At 39.6% G+C, this 18,469-nt stretch overlaps 1 protein-coding gene across 4 annotated transcripts in view; it reads left to right on the top strand.

The window, feature by feature from the left end:
• FGD6 (FYVE, RhoGEF and PH domain containing 6) overlaps positions 1–18,469 on the top strand; it is a 103,411-nt gene that overhangs the window by 51,498 nt on the left and 33,444 nt on the right. For 2 of the 4 annotated variants that reach the window (XM_086399106.1, XM_086399105.1), the window contains exons 6-8: positions 12,977–13,128; positions 14,741–14,897; positions 16,040–16,127. In XM_086399106.1, the coding sequence (XP_086255232.1) occupies positions 12,977–13,128; positions 14,741–14,897; positions 16,040–16,127 (397 nt within the window). Of the gene's footprint in view, positions 1–6,440; positions 6,721–12,976; positions 13,129–14,740; positions 14,898–16,039; positions 16,128–18,469 lie in introns of those variants that run through there. The other 2 variants (XM_086399109.1, XM_086399107.1) reach the window with 1 other exon arrangement.

Here is an 18,469-nt window from a genome sequence, read left to right as displayed (position 1 = left end):
TTTGAAATAGACAAAACAATTTAAAAGAAATGGAAGTGAATTAAGTTACCATCCAAGTTTACTTAGATGGTAATTATTAACTGAATTACTGAGGAGTGGTAGGTTTACAAAATATATACTCATTCCTGTCTCTGAAAAGAGTATCATTTTCTGTTTTCTTTTGTATAAACATGAAAAGAGGGTTACACTTAAAGGTGGGTAACATTCACCAATCCCCTGTGCTCTTTAGTTGGTCCAGTGGGCACTGCTACTGCTGCTAAGTCGCTTCAGTCGTGTCCGACTGTGTGACCCCATAGACAGCAGCCCACCAGGCTCCCCCGTCCCTGGGATTCTCCAGACAAGAACACTGGAGTGGGTTGCCATTTCCTTCTCCAATGCATGAAAGTGAAAAGTGAAAGTAAAGTTGCTCAGTCATGTCTGACTCTTAGCGACCCCATGGACTGCAGCCTACCAGGCTCCTCCATCCATGGGATTTTCCAGGCAAGAGTACTGGAGTGGGGTGCCATTGCCTTCATGGAGACCTAATTCCTGTGTGAAAAATCTCTAGCTTTGGAATATTTTTCTTAAAAATTTCTTAGCATTGCTAATTTGTTTTTCCCATGAATTTTTTTTCATGTAACTCTTGACTATATTGGTAGGTTCCCTTTTAAAATTTATGTATATATATAGCAATATTTGGTCACCTGAGCTGTTGAATGACAACAATATTGTCATTAAAAAAAATAATGATAAACTTGATAAATAAATGACTTTTGAAAATAAACTGCATATGCATTGGCTGCTATGCCCCAACTGTCTCTATTGTATAAGGAACTGTAGAGGGAGAGGTGGAAGAAAATGCTAAATTGCTGTTTTCTTGAAAACTTAGAATTTATCTCCAGAATGAGCACATTATATCTATTTGACATATTTTCTGATAGACATGTTTAAATAGACAGAGGACCTCCTGAAGGAAATTTGAAGCATCTGCAAGTGAATGAGGAAACTGGTAGAGGCAAAAATTGCTGTTTAACTTCACTGTGCTATTCAAACCTTGCATGGAACATATGTTTAGGATGCCTGTAGTCTAATATATTGCTTCTCACACTGCTTTGGTGAGCAAATGAATATTTAAATTGCACATCCATGGTGGACCAAAACTTTGGTAAAATGCAATAAAAATTCATGGATAGAAAAGTTTCTAATCCCTTATTCTTACTTTTTTTGACTAATGTCTTTGTATACCTATAACAATTTGTAGACCACACTTGGAGAAGCATTAGCTAAGTAGATTCTGTTTCTTACTAGGTATGTGAATTTTAGAAAACAGTTTGGGGAAATCCATGGCTGTCTAGTGGTTAGAACTCTGAGCTTTCACTGCTGAGGGTCCAGGTTCCACGCCTCGTCAGGGAACTCAAGGTCTCACAAGCTGTGGTGTGGCTGAAAAAAAAAAAAAAATCCATCTCTCAGGTCATGAAGAATCAGTGAAATAAAGTATGTGAAAAAAACTAAAATTATCAAGTGTATGATAGGATCTCAAATTGCTGTTATATTTTCTTCTTCTCCTTCTTCCCATGTAGAGCATCAGTGAATGAAGTATCCATTTTAATATTACCAGGCAGTAGACTTTTCACAATTCTGATGCTTTCAAATGCCTTTTCCTCTACTCCTGAACTAAAATTTCGTTTTCATGAAGGAAGTTCTGATTCCAGTAGGTAGAGAAGCACTTAAAAGCAATGAAGTGAAGTGAAGTGAAAGTCAACTCTTCGTGACCCCATGAACTATACAGTCCATGGAATTCTCCAGGCCAGAATACTGGAGTGGGTAGCCTTTGCCTTCTCCAGGGGATCTTCCCAACCCAGGGATTGAACCTAGGTCTCCTGCATTGCAGGCTGATTCTTTACCAACTGAGCCACAAGGCAAGCCCAGTAAAAGCATTACCAGAGTGTTTGATTTTTAAAAAAAAATATGTATCCTGATTCTTACCTCTGTGTGTTTGAAACAAAACAAAAGCACCATAAGAATAGACAATTAGACCAAAATGTTTCCCTTATCATCTCAGATCTGATAGATGGCCTCGGCTTCTTCCCCACTGATGTTGAACAGAGTGAATCATCCGTAACTCACCTTGATTTGTACATCTTCAAAACCTCCTAAGCTTTTAATGTAGGAGTGAGAATAGATCATCTGCCAACCTTATATTAACATCCTGTCTGGTATGTGCAAAGGGTAACTCAGCAGAGCCCAACATTAGTGGGTGTCTTAACAGCCAGGCATTAAAACAGATTCTGAACCATTGCTAGGAGGGCTTTGTCACCAGGATAATGTGGGTAAAGCCAAAAGCATCTCTTGTTTCAGTCCAACATTCCAATCATGCTATTAAGGCTCACGTTTACTCCCCTACCACAAAGATAGCTCATGGATAGTTGTAATCCTGAATGCTGCTGCTATCTGATTTCATCTAAATGAGTTAACTACTGTGTTATATGATAGAATATGACTGCTTTAAAGTATCTTAACAGGCTTTAGATAACCCAGTGGGTATCTTTGGAAATCAACCCATTATATTAGTGGCTTGGGAGGAGCTATTATTTCAGTTATATATGATTTCCCATTAATAGTTTTCCATATTCGAGACTCTAGATTAACATTAATAGATCTTTCTCAGAAACAAAAATGTTCAGTTATCTGCACTGTCTAGTATAGTTAGTAGTCACACTTGAAATTTAATGTATCTCTGTAGTGCAATACTTTATATATCACTTCAATATATCACTGTAGCTCACTATTATTTCTTGGTTTCGAATTTGATGAACTAGGTGATATAGCTCATAAAAGTGATTTTAAATCTAAACTAATAAATTTTATCATACTACATTGGAAAGAATTAGATTTGGGTAGCGATCATGTGATTTAAAGTATACTTAAAATTCTAAGAATCGGTGTACTTAGTTGAAGGCTTTGATTCTTCTGATGTTTGCGAGAAAAAATTGGGCCTGCAGAGGCAGTAGCAAGACTTTAAAAGTAATGTTTTATATGGTCCTTACTCTGCAGTATCTACCATGAGCGCTTAGACTTTGACCTAGATTTGAAAAAATGGTCCAATATACACATTGTCTCTAAGTCAATACACTATTGAGTCCAAAGAAAAAAAGAGATTCTTTTTTCAAAATAGTGATGACATCCATATAGCTGCCAGAGCCAGAAAACTAGGATTTGTTCTTCATTTCTCCCTCTCACCTCTCTTGCCAAACTGTTAGCAACCCTGCTGATTTTATTTCCTCTTTACTGCCACTATCCTAGTCCAGAATATCATCTCTTACTCAAAACAGCATCAGCCTTTTAACTGGGCTTCCTATTTCCATTCTTACCCCCCTTCAGTCTGTTCCTTAAAATATTTTTTCATGTGAAGTATTAAGGGTGATTTTCTTAAAATATGTATTAGGTCATGTCACTCTCCTGCTTAAAGCTGTTTATATGATTCCCATTGCATTAAGAATAAAAGCTGTTCCTTAGCAAGTCCCAAGTCCTGGAAGTAGGATGACGATCTGTCCTAATCTGCTTTTGACCATCTTGGTTATTGCCTTGGCATAATATTATTAATGGGCTTCTCAGGTGACTCAGTGGTAAAGAATTGCCTGCCAATGAAGGAAATGTAGGTTTAATTGCTAGGTCAGGAAGATCCCTTGGAGAAGGGAGTGGCAACCCACTCCAGTATTCCTGCCTGGGAAATCCCATGGGCAGAGGATCCTGGCGGGCTACAGTCCATGGGGTTGCAAAGAGTCAGACATGACTTAGTGACTAAACAGCAGCAACAAATATTATTAATAGAGCTTCCTTTTACTGTCAGAAATGATCTAATGTGGATAGTAAGTTATCGTTCCCTGCGCCTGTAAGGTGCTCTGTATTTGGCTTCTAGTAATGAGATGAAAAGGCAGTGAAAGAGAGGAAGGCCTTCTCTCACTTGTAAAAGACTATGTTCTGTCCCATCATGGCCTGCTTTCAGTTTGTAGTTCAGTGCTAAGGTTATTTCTGCTGAGAGATTTTACCAGTGCGGTTTCCTGGAATATTTATCCTTCCTTCATTCATTCAAGCTAGTTCTTTCTTTATCCTTCCAGTTGAGCTTAAGGTGACTTCGTCAAAGAGGTCTTCCTTGACCATCCTTTCCAACTTTCCTGTGTTTATTTTCTTCTTGATTACATCACATATGTTGTTTATCTGTTTGTTTACTTGTTTGTTTTTAGTCTCTTCTTCTAAAATGTAGGGCTTCCCTGATGGCTTAGATGGTAAAGAATCTGCCTGCAATGTGGGAGACCTGGGTTCGATCCCTGGGTTGGGAAGATCCCCTGGAGAAGGAAATGGCAGCCCACTCCAGTATTCTGATCTGGAAAATCCCTTGGACAGAGAAGCCTGGCGGGCTACAGTCCATGGAGTCACAGAGTTGGACACGACTGAGCGACTTTCACTTTACTTCACTTTCTAAAATGTAAGCTAGGTGAGGGCAACGATCCTGTAGTTTCAGAAAAGAAAAAAAAGTGAAAGTGTTAGCTGCTCAGTCATGTCCAACTCTTTGTGACCCCATGTACTGTAGCCTGCCAGGCTCCTCTATCCATGGGATTCTCCAGGCAAGAATACTGGAGTGAGTTGCCATTCCCTTTCCCAGGGGATCTTCCCAACCCAGGAATATCTTCTGAGTTTCCCATCATTCCTATTGTGTGGAAGGCCCCCAGCAAATGTTATTGAATGAATGAATGTGACTAATTGGCTAGTGGTTAAGAATTGTGCTTCTGCCACTAACTGTGCTCTTGGAGAAATTAATCAAGCCTTGGTTTCTTCTTGAAAATGGGAATAATAACCACATTTGGTGTGATGGTTAAATGTGATCATACAAAATAAATGTTAGGCACTTAATTAGTGTTAGCTGCAGGTGAAGTGGACATTCTTCAGGTTCAGTTCAGTTCAGTTCAGTCGCTCAGTCGTGTCCGACTCTTTGCGACCCCTTGAATCGCAGCTCGCCAGGCCTCCTGTCCATCACCAACTCCTGGAGTTCACTTAGACTTACGTCCATCGAGTCAGTGATGCCATCCAGCCATCTCATCCTCTGTCGTCCCCTTCTCCTCCTGCCCCCAATCCCTCCCAGCATCAGAGTCTTTTCCAGTGAGTCACCTCTTCACATGAAGTGGCCAAAGTACTGGAGTTTCAGCTTTTTAGCATCATTCCCTCCAAAGAAATCCCAGGGCTGATCTCTTTCAGAATGGACTGGTTGGATCACCTTGCAGTCCAAGAGTCTTCTCCAACACCACAGTTCAAAAGCATCAATTCTTCGGCGCTCAGCCTTCTTCACAGTCCAACTCTCACATTCATACATGACCACAGGAAAAACCATAGCCTTGACTAGACGGACCTTTGTTGGGAAAGTAATGTCTCTGCTTTTGAATATGCTATCTAGGTTGGTCATAACTTTCCTTCCAAGGAGTAAGCGTCTTTTAATTTCATGGCTGCAGTCACCATCTGCAGTGATTTTGGAGCCCCCCAAAATAAAGTCTGACACTGTTTCCACTGTTTCCCCATCTATTTCCCATGTGCTGTTATTTAGAATTATTTCTATCAGTTAAAATCTGTACTATTTAATTTTGTTGTTACCAAGTAAGCTTTTACTCAAATCAATCAAAATAGAATTTGTTCCTGAAAAATACCCTACTAAGTTTCTTTTTCCATTAGAAAGTAAGCTCCGTGAAAACAGGGATTTTTGTCTGTTTTGTTTAGTGTTATCCCACTAAATTAATATCTGTTAAATGAATGATAGGAAAGTGATGAATAATTCTTGGTTTGGTAGAGCTCTAGTTAATTATATTTATTTTCCTTTTTTGTATCAGAAGTTGTCCAATCCAGAGGTTGCTATAATATTGTTTATAAGTACCATTTTCAAGATAAAACACCTTAGACATCTAATATAATTAAGTACAAATGATACAATTTTTTTTGTTTTGTTTTTGTTATTTGATTTGCTCTCTGCTGGGAGACTGGTTTAATAGATGTATCTATAAACTTATTTTATAAATGTCTAAACAGCATGATTTAAATAATACGTCTTAAGAGAGAATGATCAAAGACTTTGAGGTCTTTCGAACAAAGATGGGCTGGTTAAGTTGTAGGTAAGTGGTACTTGTAATGAGGCATTTTTGTTCCACCAATTTCCTTAGGCTGGGATATATATTACCCTGAAGATTTGAGAAGACTCTCAATTAAAATCCGTAGAGTTAGAGGCAGAGTTACTTTGGACAGTCAGGTGTTTGTTAGTAAATAGAATATATCTTTTTAAAAAAAGTGCATTATAAAAATAAAAGACTTCCTCACAGAAGCCTCCAGTTGTTACCATATTAAAATGACCATCTTGTTTTACCAAATACACTGTCTCTTTTTCAGTTTTGTGAACTATTTAATTATTATTTGTTTTTTAGTTGTGAAGCATCCTCCTGTATTGTATGTTGACATGGACACCAAACTTTCAGTTTTGAGTGGCTTCCTTCGCTGAATGAAGTTCATTGTTAAGCGTGTCTCTGTCTTGCCACTGGACTGTTGGTTTTCCTCACCTTGCTTTGATGTTTGCTTCTGTTTATAGACTTCTGTTTGAGAGCTCTTTTTCCGAGCTTCAAGGGACTTGGGATTGTAAATGGTGGTCATGTGATCATTTAAAATAACTGAATCTCCTTTAATGAAATAAATGGCTGTCTACTGAGTGCTCTCTGTGCAGCGTGCTGTGTTACATAAATTATCTGTTTCAGTCCTCATGACAACCCTGTCAAATGGGTGTCATGTCTGTTTTTTAAGTGAAGAAAGTGACCTAACTGCCAAAAGTACCCCATTACTAAATGGCAAAGCCAGACTTTAAATTCTGGGTCCCTTTGAACCCACGTGCTAAGTGATGAAAGTTCAGAAATTGATGAAAAGTTGTTACTTGGAATGTCTGCTGTGCTGTATAGGCTCTGGTGTATTTTTGAGTTTATTGGCTTGCTTTCAGATTATCACCGGGTCTGAACATAGAGAAAGGGAGGAGTAACTTCCTTGGTCAAACATTTTCATTTTAGAATAAAATCAAGTTATTAATGTGGAGCCTATACCCCATCCCCACTTGTACTTCATAGCATCACACTGCCTTTTGCTTATTCATCATAGCTCTCTGATCTTAGCAGCTCCTTTGCTTTTGCTTAATACGAATTGATTAGTGCCCTTCATATAGGCAGGGAGCTCTACAGAGCCCCTTGTCTGCCCATATATCCATTTGGTCTTTGTAATTCACTGTGTCATCATAGTGGTTAAGTAATGCCCTAAGGTCGGGTTATGCCAGTCAGGACAGCTGGTCATTAAGTCACTTGCTGCTCTTTGGCCCTGGGGATATAAAGTCTGACCTGATGAACAAGGCCATCTGTTTTGTGCTTCATTACGTTAAAATGTTCAGTCTCGATTTTGTTTGCATTGATTTTTGCTTGCTTTTGCCCAGGAGATCAGAGGTGGTAAGACTAGTATGTTAATACCTCACAGGAACTGAGTATTTTTTTTTAAGTTGATCTGGTTGTAGGTTTTCTTCAAATTATTAAGAATAATATTATACTACACTTTTTAATTGAGGCACCCATTTCTATTTCTAAAAAGGCCAGGTTGGTGGTGATTAGGAACTTGTTTTGCATACAGACTCTTTGGTAGGTTTTATGTTAGAAGAATAGACTGAAGTATATGTAGTTGATATTTTAAAAAACTCACTCATTTACCTTTTTAAAATAATTTTATTTTTATTTATTTTTGACTGTGCTGGGACTTTGTTGCTGCATGGGCTTTTTCTCTAGTTGCAGCAAGTGGGGGCTCCTCTCTACTAGCTGTACGCGGCCTTCTCTTGTGGGACATGGGCTCTAGGGCATGTGGGCTTCAGTAATTCTGTCTTCTGGGCTCTAGAACACAGGCTCAGTAGTTGTGCATAGGCTTAGGTGCTCCGCAGCATGCGGGGTCTTCCTGGACCAGGGATCAAACCCGTGTCTTCTGCATTGGCAGGCAGATTCTTTACCACTGAGCCACCAGGGATGCCAGCACCTAACATTTTTATACTATAGCTCCCTTCCACCCATTTATTTTAATTCCTCAGCTTTTCCAGTGTGAAAAACTATACTCTGGATCTAACGGAAAGTACTAGTCCTATCGTCCTGTGTCCTCACTGACTTATTCAAGGGGGTGTTGGCAACTTTAGATTCTTCTGCCCCAAAATAGTTTTGCCTCTGGCTCATAAGTGTCATCACACTTTCCCAAATTATCCTGGCTGTTAGCATTTAGAAGAAGAACCAGACATATGTTGTAATCATCCTTTCTATTAAAAATATTTTTTTTCCTCCTTCCAGTGGCACATGTTTGGCAGTGGTTGAGGTTCATGAAGAGTTGAGAAGTTAGATTGTGTGTAGTTCCTGTGTGACTTAGTTACATCTGGCGTTGTGGCCACTGCACATGGCTTTCAGGGGATGGTGGCCCACAGGGTGGGGAAATGAGATGGGGGCCAGGGCTGCCCTGTGCAGTTAAGAAGGTCATCGTAGACATTCTTCTTTTGCTCTTATAATTATTTCTCTTTTATTTTGACATGCTGTCATAATTTTAAAAAAATACATCATGGTGGACTTCCCTGGTGGTTCAATGGTTAAGCTCCAGTGCTTCCACTGCAGGGGTCACAGGCTCAATCCCTGGTCTGGGAACTAAGGTCCTGCATGCCTCACAGTTCAGTTCAGTTGCTCAGTTGTGTCCAACTCTTTGCAACCCCATGGACTGCAGCATGCCAGGCTTCCCTGTCCATCACCAACTCCCGGAGCCTCCTCAAACTCATGTCCATTGAGTTGGTGATGCCATCTATCTCATCCTCTGTTGTCCCCTTCTCCTGCCTTCAATCTTTCCCAGCATCAGGGTCTTTTCCAGTGAGTTGGCTCTTCACATCAGGTGGCCAAAGTATTGGAGCTTCAGCTTCAGCATCAGTCCTTTCAATGAATATTCAGGACTGATTTCCTTTAGGATTGACTAGTTTGATCTTGCAGTCCAGGGGACTCTCAAGAGTCTTCTCTAACACTACGGTTCAAAAGCATCAGTTCTTTGGTGCTGAGTTTCTTTATGATCCAACTCTCACACCCATACATGACTACTGGAAAAACCATAGCTTTGACTAGACGGACCTTTGTTGGCAAAGTAATGTCTCTGCTTTTTAATATGCTGTCTAGGTTGGTCATAGCTTTTCTTCCAAGAAAAGCACAGTACAAGCCCCCAAAATGGCATCTTTGGCCATTCATTCCTGCAGAACTGCTGACATTACCCAATAATACTTCAAAAAAAACCCCACAGTTTTGCCAGGTATGTGTCAGGGACCCCCAGTTAGAGGTGACCACCTTACTCGTCAGTGCAGCATACTAGCTGGTCTCTGTTGACTGTGTCTTAAATAAACCAGTTTCCTTTTTGGCAGTGGTGGCAGACATGGAATGCAGAGTCTAGCAAAGCTGTGTCAAACAGGTCCTTAAGCTGCTTAGCAGCTAATGTCTGCTGTCACTGTCCTGGCTGAGGAAATGCCTTCTAACTGGAAAATAAAAGTTATCCTCCTGCCAGGGGACAAACATATCCATCATTTAACCTATCAGAAGAAAGGACAGTGCTTCTTGTTTTGCTGAAAAAGGAACTCTTGCATCTTAATTATATTAGTCTTTGAACTGGGAAAATGAAAAATGCCATAGAAGATGTTTAGTTATAGTGCTTTGAGTATATTTACAGTTGAGGATGTTATTTGTGATATGTAAACACATTCTCTATAGTTCTGCCTGATGGAAATCCTGATGACTGTCAAAAATGTTAAGTTAGCTCTATTTTCTCTTACTATATGTGAGTGCTGATAAAAACAAGCTGTTTGGAGGTGGAATTTGGCCCCAATCCATTTGGTTTGTGGAGTTTTTTTGTGTGTTTTTCTGAATTTTAGTTTATACAAGTAGTAAATTCTTATTTTATATTACAGTAATTAGTTGTAAAAGTAGTTCTTTAGTTACTGGTGGAAGTAGTTTGGTTCCTATGGGTTAATATGACTCTTTGGGGTTGATAAAGGTACTGAGGGCTTCCCAGGTGGCTCAGTGGTAAAGAATGCGCCTTTCAATGCAGGAGACACAGGAGACGTGGAAAGATCCCCTGCAGGAGGAAATGGTAACTCACTCCAGTATTCTTGCCTGGAAGATTCCTTGGGTGGGCTACAGTGCATGGAATCTTGAAGAGTTGAACACACTGAGCACTAAGTGAAGGGTTTATTAGCACTTGTTGAGCATAGCATTTGACTTGTCTAAAATATACCTTAGAAGAGGAGTCATTTTTTTCTTTTTTTTCCCTTTGGTTGTATGGGGTGACATGCAGAATCACAAAATCTGGTTCCTCAAGCAGGGGTTGAACTCTTGCTTTCTGCAGTGGAAACAAGGATCTTAACCACTTGACTACTAGGGAAGTCCCCTCCATTTCTTGACTATTGCAAATAGTGCTGCAATAAACATTTGCATGTATCCTTTTGAAGTATGATTTTCTCCTGATGGATGCCCAAGAATGGGATTACTGGATCGTACGGTAGTTCTGTTTTTAGTATTTTAAGGAGCGTCCATACTGTTTCCCTCGTAGCTGTACCAATTTACATTCCCACCCACAGTGTAGGAGGGTTCCCTTTTCTCCACAGACTCTCTAGCATTTATTACTTGTAGATATTTTGATGATGCCATCCTGACCTGTATAAGGTGATTCAGTTCAGTCACTCAGTTGTGTCTGACTTTTTGCAACCCCATGGACTGCAGCACGCCAGGCCTCCCTGTCCATCACCAACTCCCAGAGCTTACTCAAACTCATGTCCATTCAGTCGGTGATGCCATCCAGCCATCTCATCCTCTGTCGTCCCCTTCTCCTCCCGCCTTCAATCTTTCCCGGCATCTGGGTCCTTTCCAGTGAGTCAGTTCTGCACATCAGGTGACCAAAGTTTTGGAGTTTGAGCTTCCGCATCAGTCCTTTCAATGAATATTCAGGACTCATTTCCTTCAGGATGGACTGGTTGGATCTCCTTGCAGTCCAAGGGACTCTCAAGAGTCTTCTCCAACACCACAGTTCAAAAGCATCAATTCTTCTGCACTCAGCTTTCTTTATAGTCCAACTCTCACATCCATACATGACCACTGGAAAAACTATATCTTTGACTAGACAGACTTTTGTTGGCAAAGTAATGTCTCTGCTTTTTAATATGCTATCTGGGTTGGTCATAGCTTTTCTTCCAGAGAGCAAGCATCTTTTAATTTCATGGCTTCAGTCACCATCTGCAGTGATTTTGGAGTCCAATAAAATAAAGTATGAGGTAATACTTCACTGTAGTTTCGATTTGCATTTTTCTGGTCATTGGTTATGTTGAGCATTTTTTCATGAGCCTCTTGGATATCTGTATGTCTTCTTTGGAGAAATACCTATTTAGACCTTCTGTACATTTTTTGATTGGATTGTTTGTTTTTATTGACATAGAGCTGCATGAGCTAGTTGTATATTTTGGAGATTAATTCTTTGTAGGTCACTTTATTTGCAGATATTTTTCCCATTCTGTGGATTGTTTTTTCCTTTTGTTTATGGTTTCCTTTGCTTTGCAGAAACTTTTTAAGTTTAATTACGTTCCATTTGTTTACTGTTGTTTTTATTTTCATTACTCTGGTAGCTTTTATTTACTTTCAAATTAGATATGAGTTTGTTGTCCTTCACAAGAAGCTCAAGAAATACTGATACTAATGGTTAGTGTGTGTATGTATGGGGTAGCTATTAAAAGGGATCAGGGTAGAAATCAGGGTCTTTGTTTTGATTTTTGATTTGCCCAGTGAATTCCTGAAGGGAAGCAGTTAGAAAGGAGAAAAAAGATAAAGCCTAGTAAAGAGTCTGTTTTACCCAACCTTTGCCTTAAGGTTTTTAATTAAATTCCTTTCTAAGAAGGAACAATCTTTTTTTGAATCCTCAGGACTGTGATACAGTTTGCTATTGTCTTACTTATCCCCTGAGGGTACGCCTCAAAATATATTGAATTCTGGCCAGGTACCATCTCCAGCCTCACCCTTTCCAAGTTCTCTGGAGAGAGAGGGTGGGGTAGGGTGGACCTGTCTTAAAACATGGTATAAATAGTCTTATTATAGGGAAAAGTCAAGGAAAAAGAATGTGTGATGAGAAAAATTTTTAATTTCTATAAATTCTGGTGAATTTATGGGGAGGTTGGATAGAGGGAAGAGAGAGTTTCAAGTCCAGAGTTAAAATGTTTTGTTGCGTCTGTGTGCCAAATACATTGCAGAAAGCTTTGTGTGTAGTATCTAATTAAAGTCTTACAACCCATTTAACAGATGAGTAAAATGGAGCTAGCTCAATGAAATACAGTAGAATAGGAACAAGGGCTTACATCCAATATTCTCTGATTATCAAGAATGTATCACCCTCTAAATGCCTCAGTTAGAATGTTCCAGCAGTTAGCAAATAATTACTGAAAGTGGACAAAAGGATGCTCCCAATGTAAAATTAATTAAGATCTTCTGGGAACTTTTAAATAAATGGATTTTGTCCATATAGCAGTATTAGAATAATTTTGAGGACTACTTAAGAGTTCCGGTATAATTTGCAGATATCTCCTTAATATAATTGCTAAGTTTGGAGATCAAACCAAAAGATTTAAGAGAAATATCATGTTCTGTTTAAAAACCAAACATCCACTCCAGCCACTCGGGGGGTGTGTGTGTGTGTGTGTGTATGTGTGTATGTATGTATGTGTACTTTCTTATCCAAGTAAGTGGGGTAAGAGGAAGTGGGTGCTTTCAATTTGAACTCTACATGGGAAATACAGTTTGCAGTTCATATTGTGGTAAAGAGAGTGACTGGGGGAAAAGCTTTTCATTATATTAAGTGGTATGTGTGTGTACATTGTTTTTCCTCCTCTGAACTGTAACAGGATTTCCGGGATGCAGTAGCCCATGCTTCCAGGCAACTTGGGAAACCAGTGATTGAGGACCGGATCCTAAACCAGATCCTGTACTACTTGCCTCAGCTGTATGAGCTCAATCGGGATCTCCTGAAGGAGCTGGAGGAAAGAATGTCAAACTGGTAAAAATGGGCCGACCCGCTTTCCCAGAGTTTCCAATTTTAGATAAAGGCAGAAGGGACCTGCACGTGACAAAGACTTGTTGTTCCTTACATTGTGTTTATTCAATATGTTGAATTTTCTTGGCGTAAGAATTACCTGTAGATTGATCACTTTATTTATTTATTTATTTTTGACCACACAGCACATCATGCAGGATCTTATTTCCCCGACTGGGGATTGAACCTGTGCCCCCTGCATAGTGGAGGCTTGTAGTCTTAACCATTGGACTGCCAGGGAAGTCCCCTAGATTGATCACGTTAGATGGCCAGAATTCACTGGTGCACTCAGCTCAGTACACTACATTTTTTAATTCTTTAGTAATGTTGTCTCAAAAGCAAGAAGGGCCTATATTTGGCCAATTTAACTTTCTATAGGTGCCCTTTGATAATCCAAGATTTTTGAGACTGGGAGGAGAGTTTAGTTGATATATTCACGTTGGAAACATTTTTAAATATCTCTCTTTTTGGAACCTCAAAAAGAGGAAACTGCATTTCCTAAAGGAGGCTGTTAACTGAGAGAATAGGGAGATTTTTCTGTTTGGTTTAGGAAATTTACACATATATGACATTATTGTAGGTGCTGTAGATTTCACAACCGGAAAACAATACCAAAGGTTGACTGCCACTACCCGTATTTGAGTGTTAGTCGTTCAGTCCTATCCGACTCTTTGTGACCCTGTGGACTGTAGCCCACCAGAATTCTCCAGCCAAGAATACTGGAGTGGGTTGCCATTTCCTTCTCCAGGGGGTCTTCTCGACTCAGGGATCAAACCCCAGTCTCCCACATTGCAGGCAGATTCTTTTTGCCATCTAAGCCACCAGGGAAGCCCGTTATGATATTTAGACAGTATTATGATATTTAGACAGTAATAGAAAGTTTGGTGACATCTTTGGAAATGTGTGGTGAGTTTGGTTTAGGGGGTTGGATTTACTGTTGAAGTTCATGGGTAACCACCAAATTATTAGAACAACATTGTGTATCATCTACTTTGATGATAAAAAAATTTCCCTCTAAGTTTTATTTATATATAATCCAGGAAAATAACCTCTGCCTGTTTTGGAAATATCTTGCCTCTACATGTTGGGAAAATATGCTAAATAGTGATTAATACTTCACTACGGCCTAAGTATAAAATTTATACTTACACAGTTTAAGGGCTAAGGAGTGATTAAAACTATAATTACACAGTTTAAGGACTGAGGAGTGACTAAAAGCTCTCTTTTAAAGGCATGCTAAAATAAAATGTAATTACAAAGAATTTCCCTGTCCGTACTTTATCATTCGTCTTACAAAAAATTATCTTAGAAATTCATCTGAATTTTCTAAAGTCTCTGGCTATACAGAAGCAGGAAAGACCAGTCAGGACTAGCAGACCAGTCAGAACTGGCAGAGTCCAGGCAAAATATAATGATGACAATCGAAATGGGAAAGAGTGGGCATTAGGGGATATATCTTATAAGAAGAGGAAAAAAGGATAAACAGATGGCTTGGAAATGGGACTCTGCTTATCAGTGGATATATTTTGGATCCTGTAATGACTCTTTTTCTTGTCTATCCCTTCTCACTCCTTAGGACGGAACAACAAAGAATTGCTGATATCTTTGTAAAGAAGGGACCATATCTAAAAATGTATTCCACATACATCAAAGAATTTGATAAGAATATAGCTTTGTTGGATGAGCAGTGCAAGAAAAACCCAGGTTTTGCTGCTGTTGTTAGAGAATTTGAGGTATTTTTGCTACCATCCTCTGTTTTGCTACCACTTTCTCTGTTTTGAAGCTAAAACTATCAGTAAATTCCATTTATACCAAACTAGAAAAGTTTTAGAAGTATTAAGATATTGCTTATTTCTTCTAATTTGTATGGTAATTAAACTTTAAAATTATGTGTCAACTTTTCTTCCCTCTTTTCCTTTCTTCTGAAGTCTTCATGCTGTTAAGAATGGAAGTGTGATAGATATATAGATATATATATATAGCTGTGGCCCAGGTTCTCATCACTGTCCAGTGAGTTGTTCTGTTGCCTTGGCACCAAAAAAAAACACAAGACCGGGGAAAGTTAACCGTCCAATGTCTAAGGATGCTTGCACAACAGATGCTTTCTTAACATGCATTATCATTATGCTTTTATAATTATCCTGCATACCAGACCCTGGAGGTATATATTTAGAAACAAATAGAACCCTCTGAACAAATTTGAAAAAACTCTTCCCTTCTCACTTGAGCTGTGTAAGAACCCCAGGACATCTTAGGATGCGGGGACATTTTCCCAGTTAATACCTGTTATGGAGATTGGAGGTGGGGCTCAGAATTGGGCACCAGTATCTGTTATACATACTACAGAAAACAACTTTAAAGGCAGAATCAAATGTCCTCATGGTCAAGTCAAAAGGGTTCCAGAATCAAATGTTTCCATAGACAATGTGATTTGGGGCTGTCCTTTGTAGCCGTTCATCTGAGAAAGTTTACATTCTTCAGGCTTATAAGAGGTTTGTTTAGCAAGGCTGTTTTTCAGGTTGTCTTGAATTTCTGCCTTCTCCCCAGTACCAACTGTTGTTATTATGAGTATATTGACAACAGGCTCTGATGTTTATTTGAATCCAGTTCCCAGTAGTTTTATTTCTGGGCTGTGAATTTCCTCACGAGTTAGTGATTTCGAAGACCTATCTGCAAGAGAGGGTGGGCTCCATGATGAGTCAGCTCTGGTCTCCCTCTCAGTGTATGAGTTGTGCCTTAAAATAAAGGGAGTATCTCCATGAACCCCCTCCCGGAGTTGCTGGCTATTTAAAACTTGGCTTCCCGAGCACCTGAGTCTGGGTCTCTTGCTTCAGAGGAAAATGTTCGTGTTTACTTTGGATGCCTTTCCTTTCAGATGAGCCCACGCTGTGCTAATCTGGCCCTCAAGCACTACCTGCTCAAGCCGGTTCAGAGGATTCCCCAGTACAGGCTGCTGCTAACAGGTGGGCTTCTCTGGCAGATTGCCAACCAAGGAACTCCTGTCACACTGAGGACACCCTGCCTTTCCTGAGAACACTTCTGTTTTTCTGTCTATCCAGTAGCTGCTTTTCCTAACAAGGAATTTATACATTGCTGGTGGCCTCACATAGACATCACCAGAACTGAGCTTCTTCCAGTTCTTCGATCATCCATGTGCATTCTCTGCTCTGGGCATTTCTACATGTTAATTTGTTTTGCTCAGAACTTCTTTTACTGTCCCAGCCCCAAAACCTTGGGTCATTTTACCTGCTTAATATTACTAATTCCTAGAAGGTGCTTTTCCAGCGACTCAAGAATGAGGTTTAGAGGATCATTCCCACATATTTGAATATCAACTACCATGACCCTGGGGCTTACCTGGTGGCTCAGATGGTAAATCTCCTACTATGCAGGAGACTTGGGTTTGATCCCTGGGTTATGAAGATCCCCTAGAGAAGGGAATGGCTGCCCAGTTGAGTATTCTTGCCTGGAGAATTCCATGGACAGAGGAGCCTGGCAGGTTACAGTCCATGGGTTCACGAAGAGTCAGACACAACTGAGCCACTTAAAGCACTTTGTTTTTCACCATGGCCCTAGTCACTTACTTCAGAGGGTTATTATAAGGATTGATTGATGAGCTATGTGCTTAGAGTAATGCCTTGCTCATAGTGAAAGTGAAGTTGCTCAGTCGTGTCCGATTCTTTGCGACCCCATGGACTGTAACCCACCAGGCTCCTGGAATTTTCCAGGAATTTTCATGGAGTTTTCCAGGCAAGAGTACTAGAGTGGGTTGCCATTTCCTTCACCAGGGGATCTTCCCAACCCAGGGATTGAACCCGGCTCTCCCACACTGCAGGCAGACACTTTACCATCTGAGCCACAAGCCTTGCTCATAGTAAAGTCTAAATAAGTATTAACTCCTATTATTAGATCCTTATCATCATCATCATCACTGTCACTATGTCAGGCCATTGTCTGTATCTTCTACAGCTTCAAGATTACCGGGCTGCGTGTCTTGTTTACCAATGTAATCATTTAAAAAAGAAGAAGGAAAAGAAAGCTATGATTTGAATGGAGGCTCAGGACTTTATATTCATTGGCTCTTTAAATCTTCACCATAGCTATGCATATTTCACATATTAAGTTGTTTGGCATTACAAAAAAGCCAATATAGTCTCAGTACCAAGCATAGTATCAAACACATACTACTAGGTCCTCTGTGGTATTTATGGAAATGTATTGGATGTGCAATACCTTAATATATATATAGTACCATTAAGAGTTGTTTCTAGAACTTCTCTGTATGTCTGTGGTTAAAACTCCCTTCTTCCAATGCAGGGGGTACAGGTTCAATCCCTGGTCTGGGAACTAAGATCCTGCATACCAAAAAAAAATTTGTTTTAAAGGAATTGTGTCCAAATACACAAGAATATTCAAATGCCTCCACAACTCTAAATTCAGTCAGTTGAAATTTTATGTAATAGGTTTTGAGGTACTTGGTTCCTGTTAGTGTTCTTAAGAAATGGCATGCATGCTTTTATCCTTAATCACTTTCTCTTAAGCCAAGAGCTTAATGGAATGAGGGAAGTGAATTCTGGAAAGCCAAGATTTCTTGATTTCCCTTTAGGCAAAGCCATCCTTCCAAGCTTCCCTGGTGAACCACTGGTGAGGAATGCCTGCCTTCAGCCCCAGGACTGGCTACCCTAGATATTTCTACTTAATTTGAATTTCTTGCTGTGAATCAGGCACTGGATTTCTCTCTGGACTGACATAAGGCAAACCAAATAATTTCAGGATATCCTGTCCATCTGTACTTTCTTTCCTCTGCAGTTGGCAGAGATTTGGAATACACAGGGCAAAAGGAAGTGCCCATGCCTGTGTTGTGTTTTTGCTAGATAAATTCAGTGCTTTATCATAAATGAGCTATTGAAGGGCTCAGGCTATTTCTACAGCTGTTGAATTAAGTACTGTTTTTAGTGGCAAAAGACAACTATGGTTTTCAAATGGGAGAAGAATGGAGCAAGGTTCTGAAATTTTCATGTAAAAATATTTTTTTCCCTCACTATGACTGATCCAAGTAAAAGTTACACATGTGTTTGATGTAGGTTTCATGCTGGGTTTGATTTTAATTGATGAATGGTGAAATAGCAACAGTAAGTTTTAAAAATTCTCTTTAAGAGAACAGGTTTCACTTGTTTCATTGTTTTATAACCAAGATGATATGAGATTGGAGTTAGTTTTGAGCTGTGTTTTCTTTAATCTTAAAGCCCCCCCCCCCATTTCTTAACTTGGAAAATCTACATTATTTAAATGATGTACAATACTT

This window comes from Bos grunniens, chromosome 5 (genome assembly GCF_055505025.1).
Source record: "Bos grunniens cultivar Pamir isolate PY7600 chromosome 5, Bosgru_T2T1.0, whole genome shotgun sequence".
Taxonomy (NCBI): Eukaryota; Metazoa; Chordata; class Mammalia; order Artiodactyla; family Bovidae; genus Bos; species Bos grunniens.
Note: the sequence above shows the minus strand (reverse complement) of the source record. Positions and strands in the feature narration are given on the sequence as shown.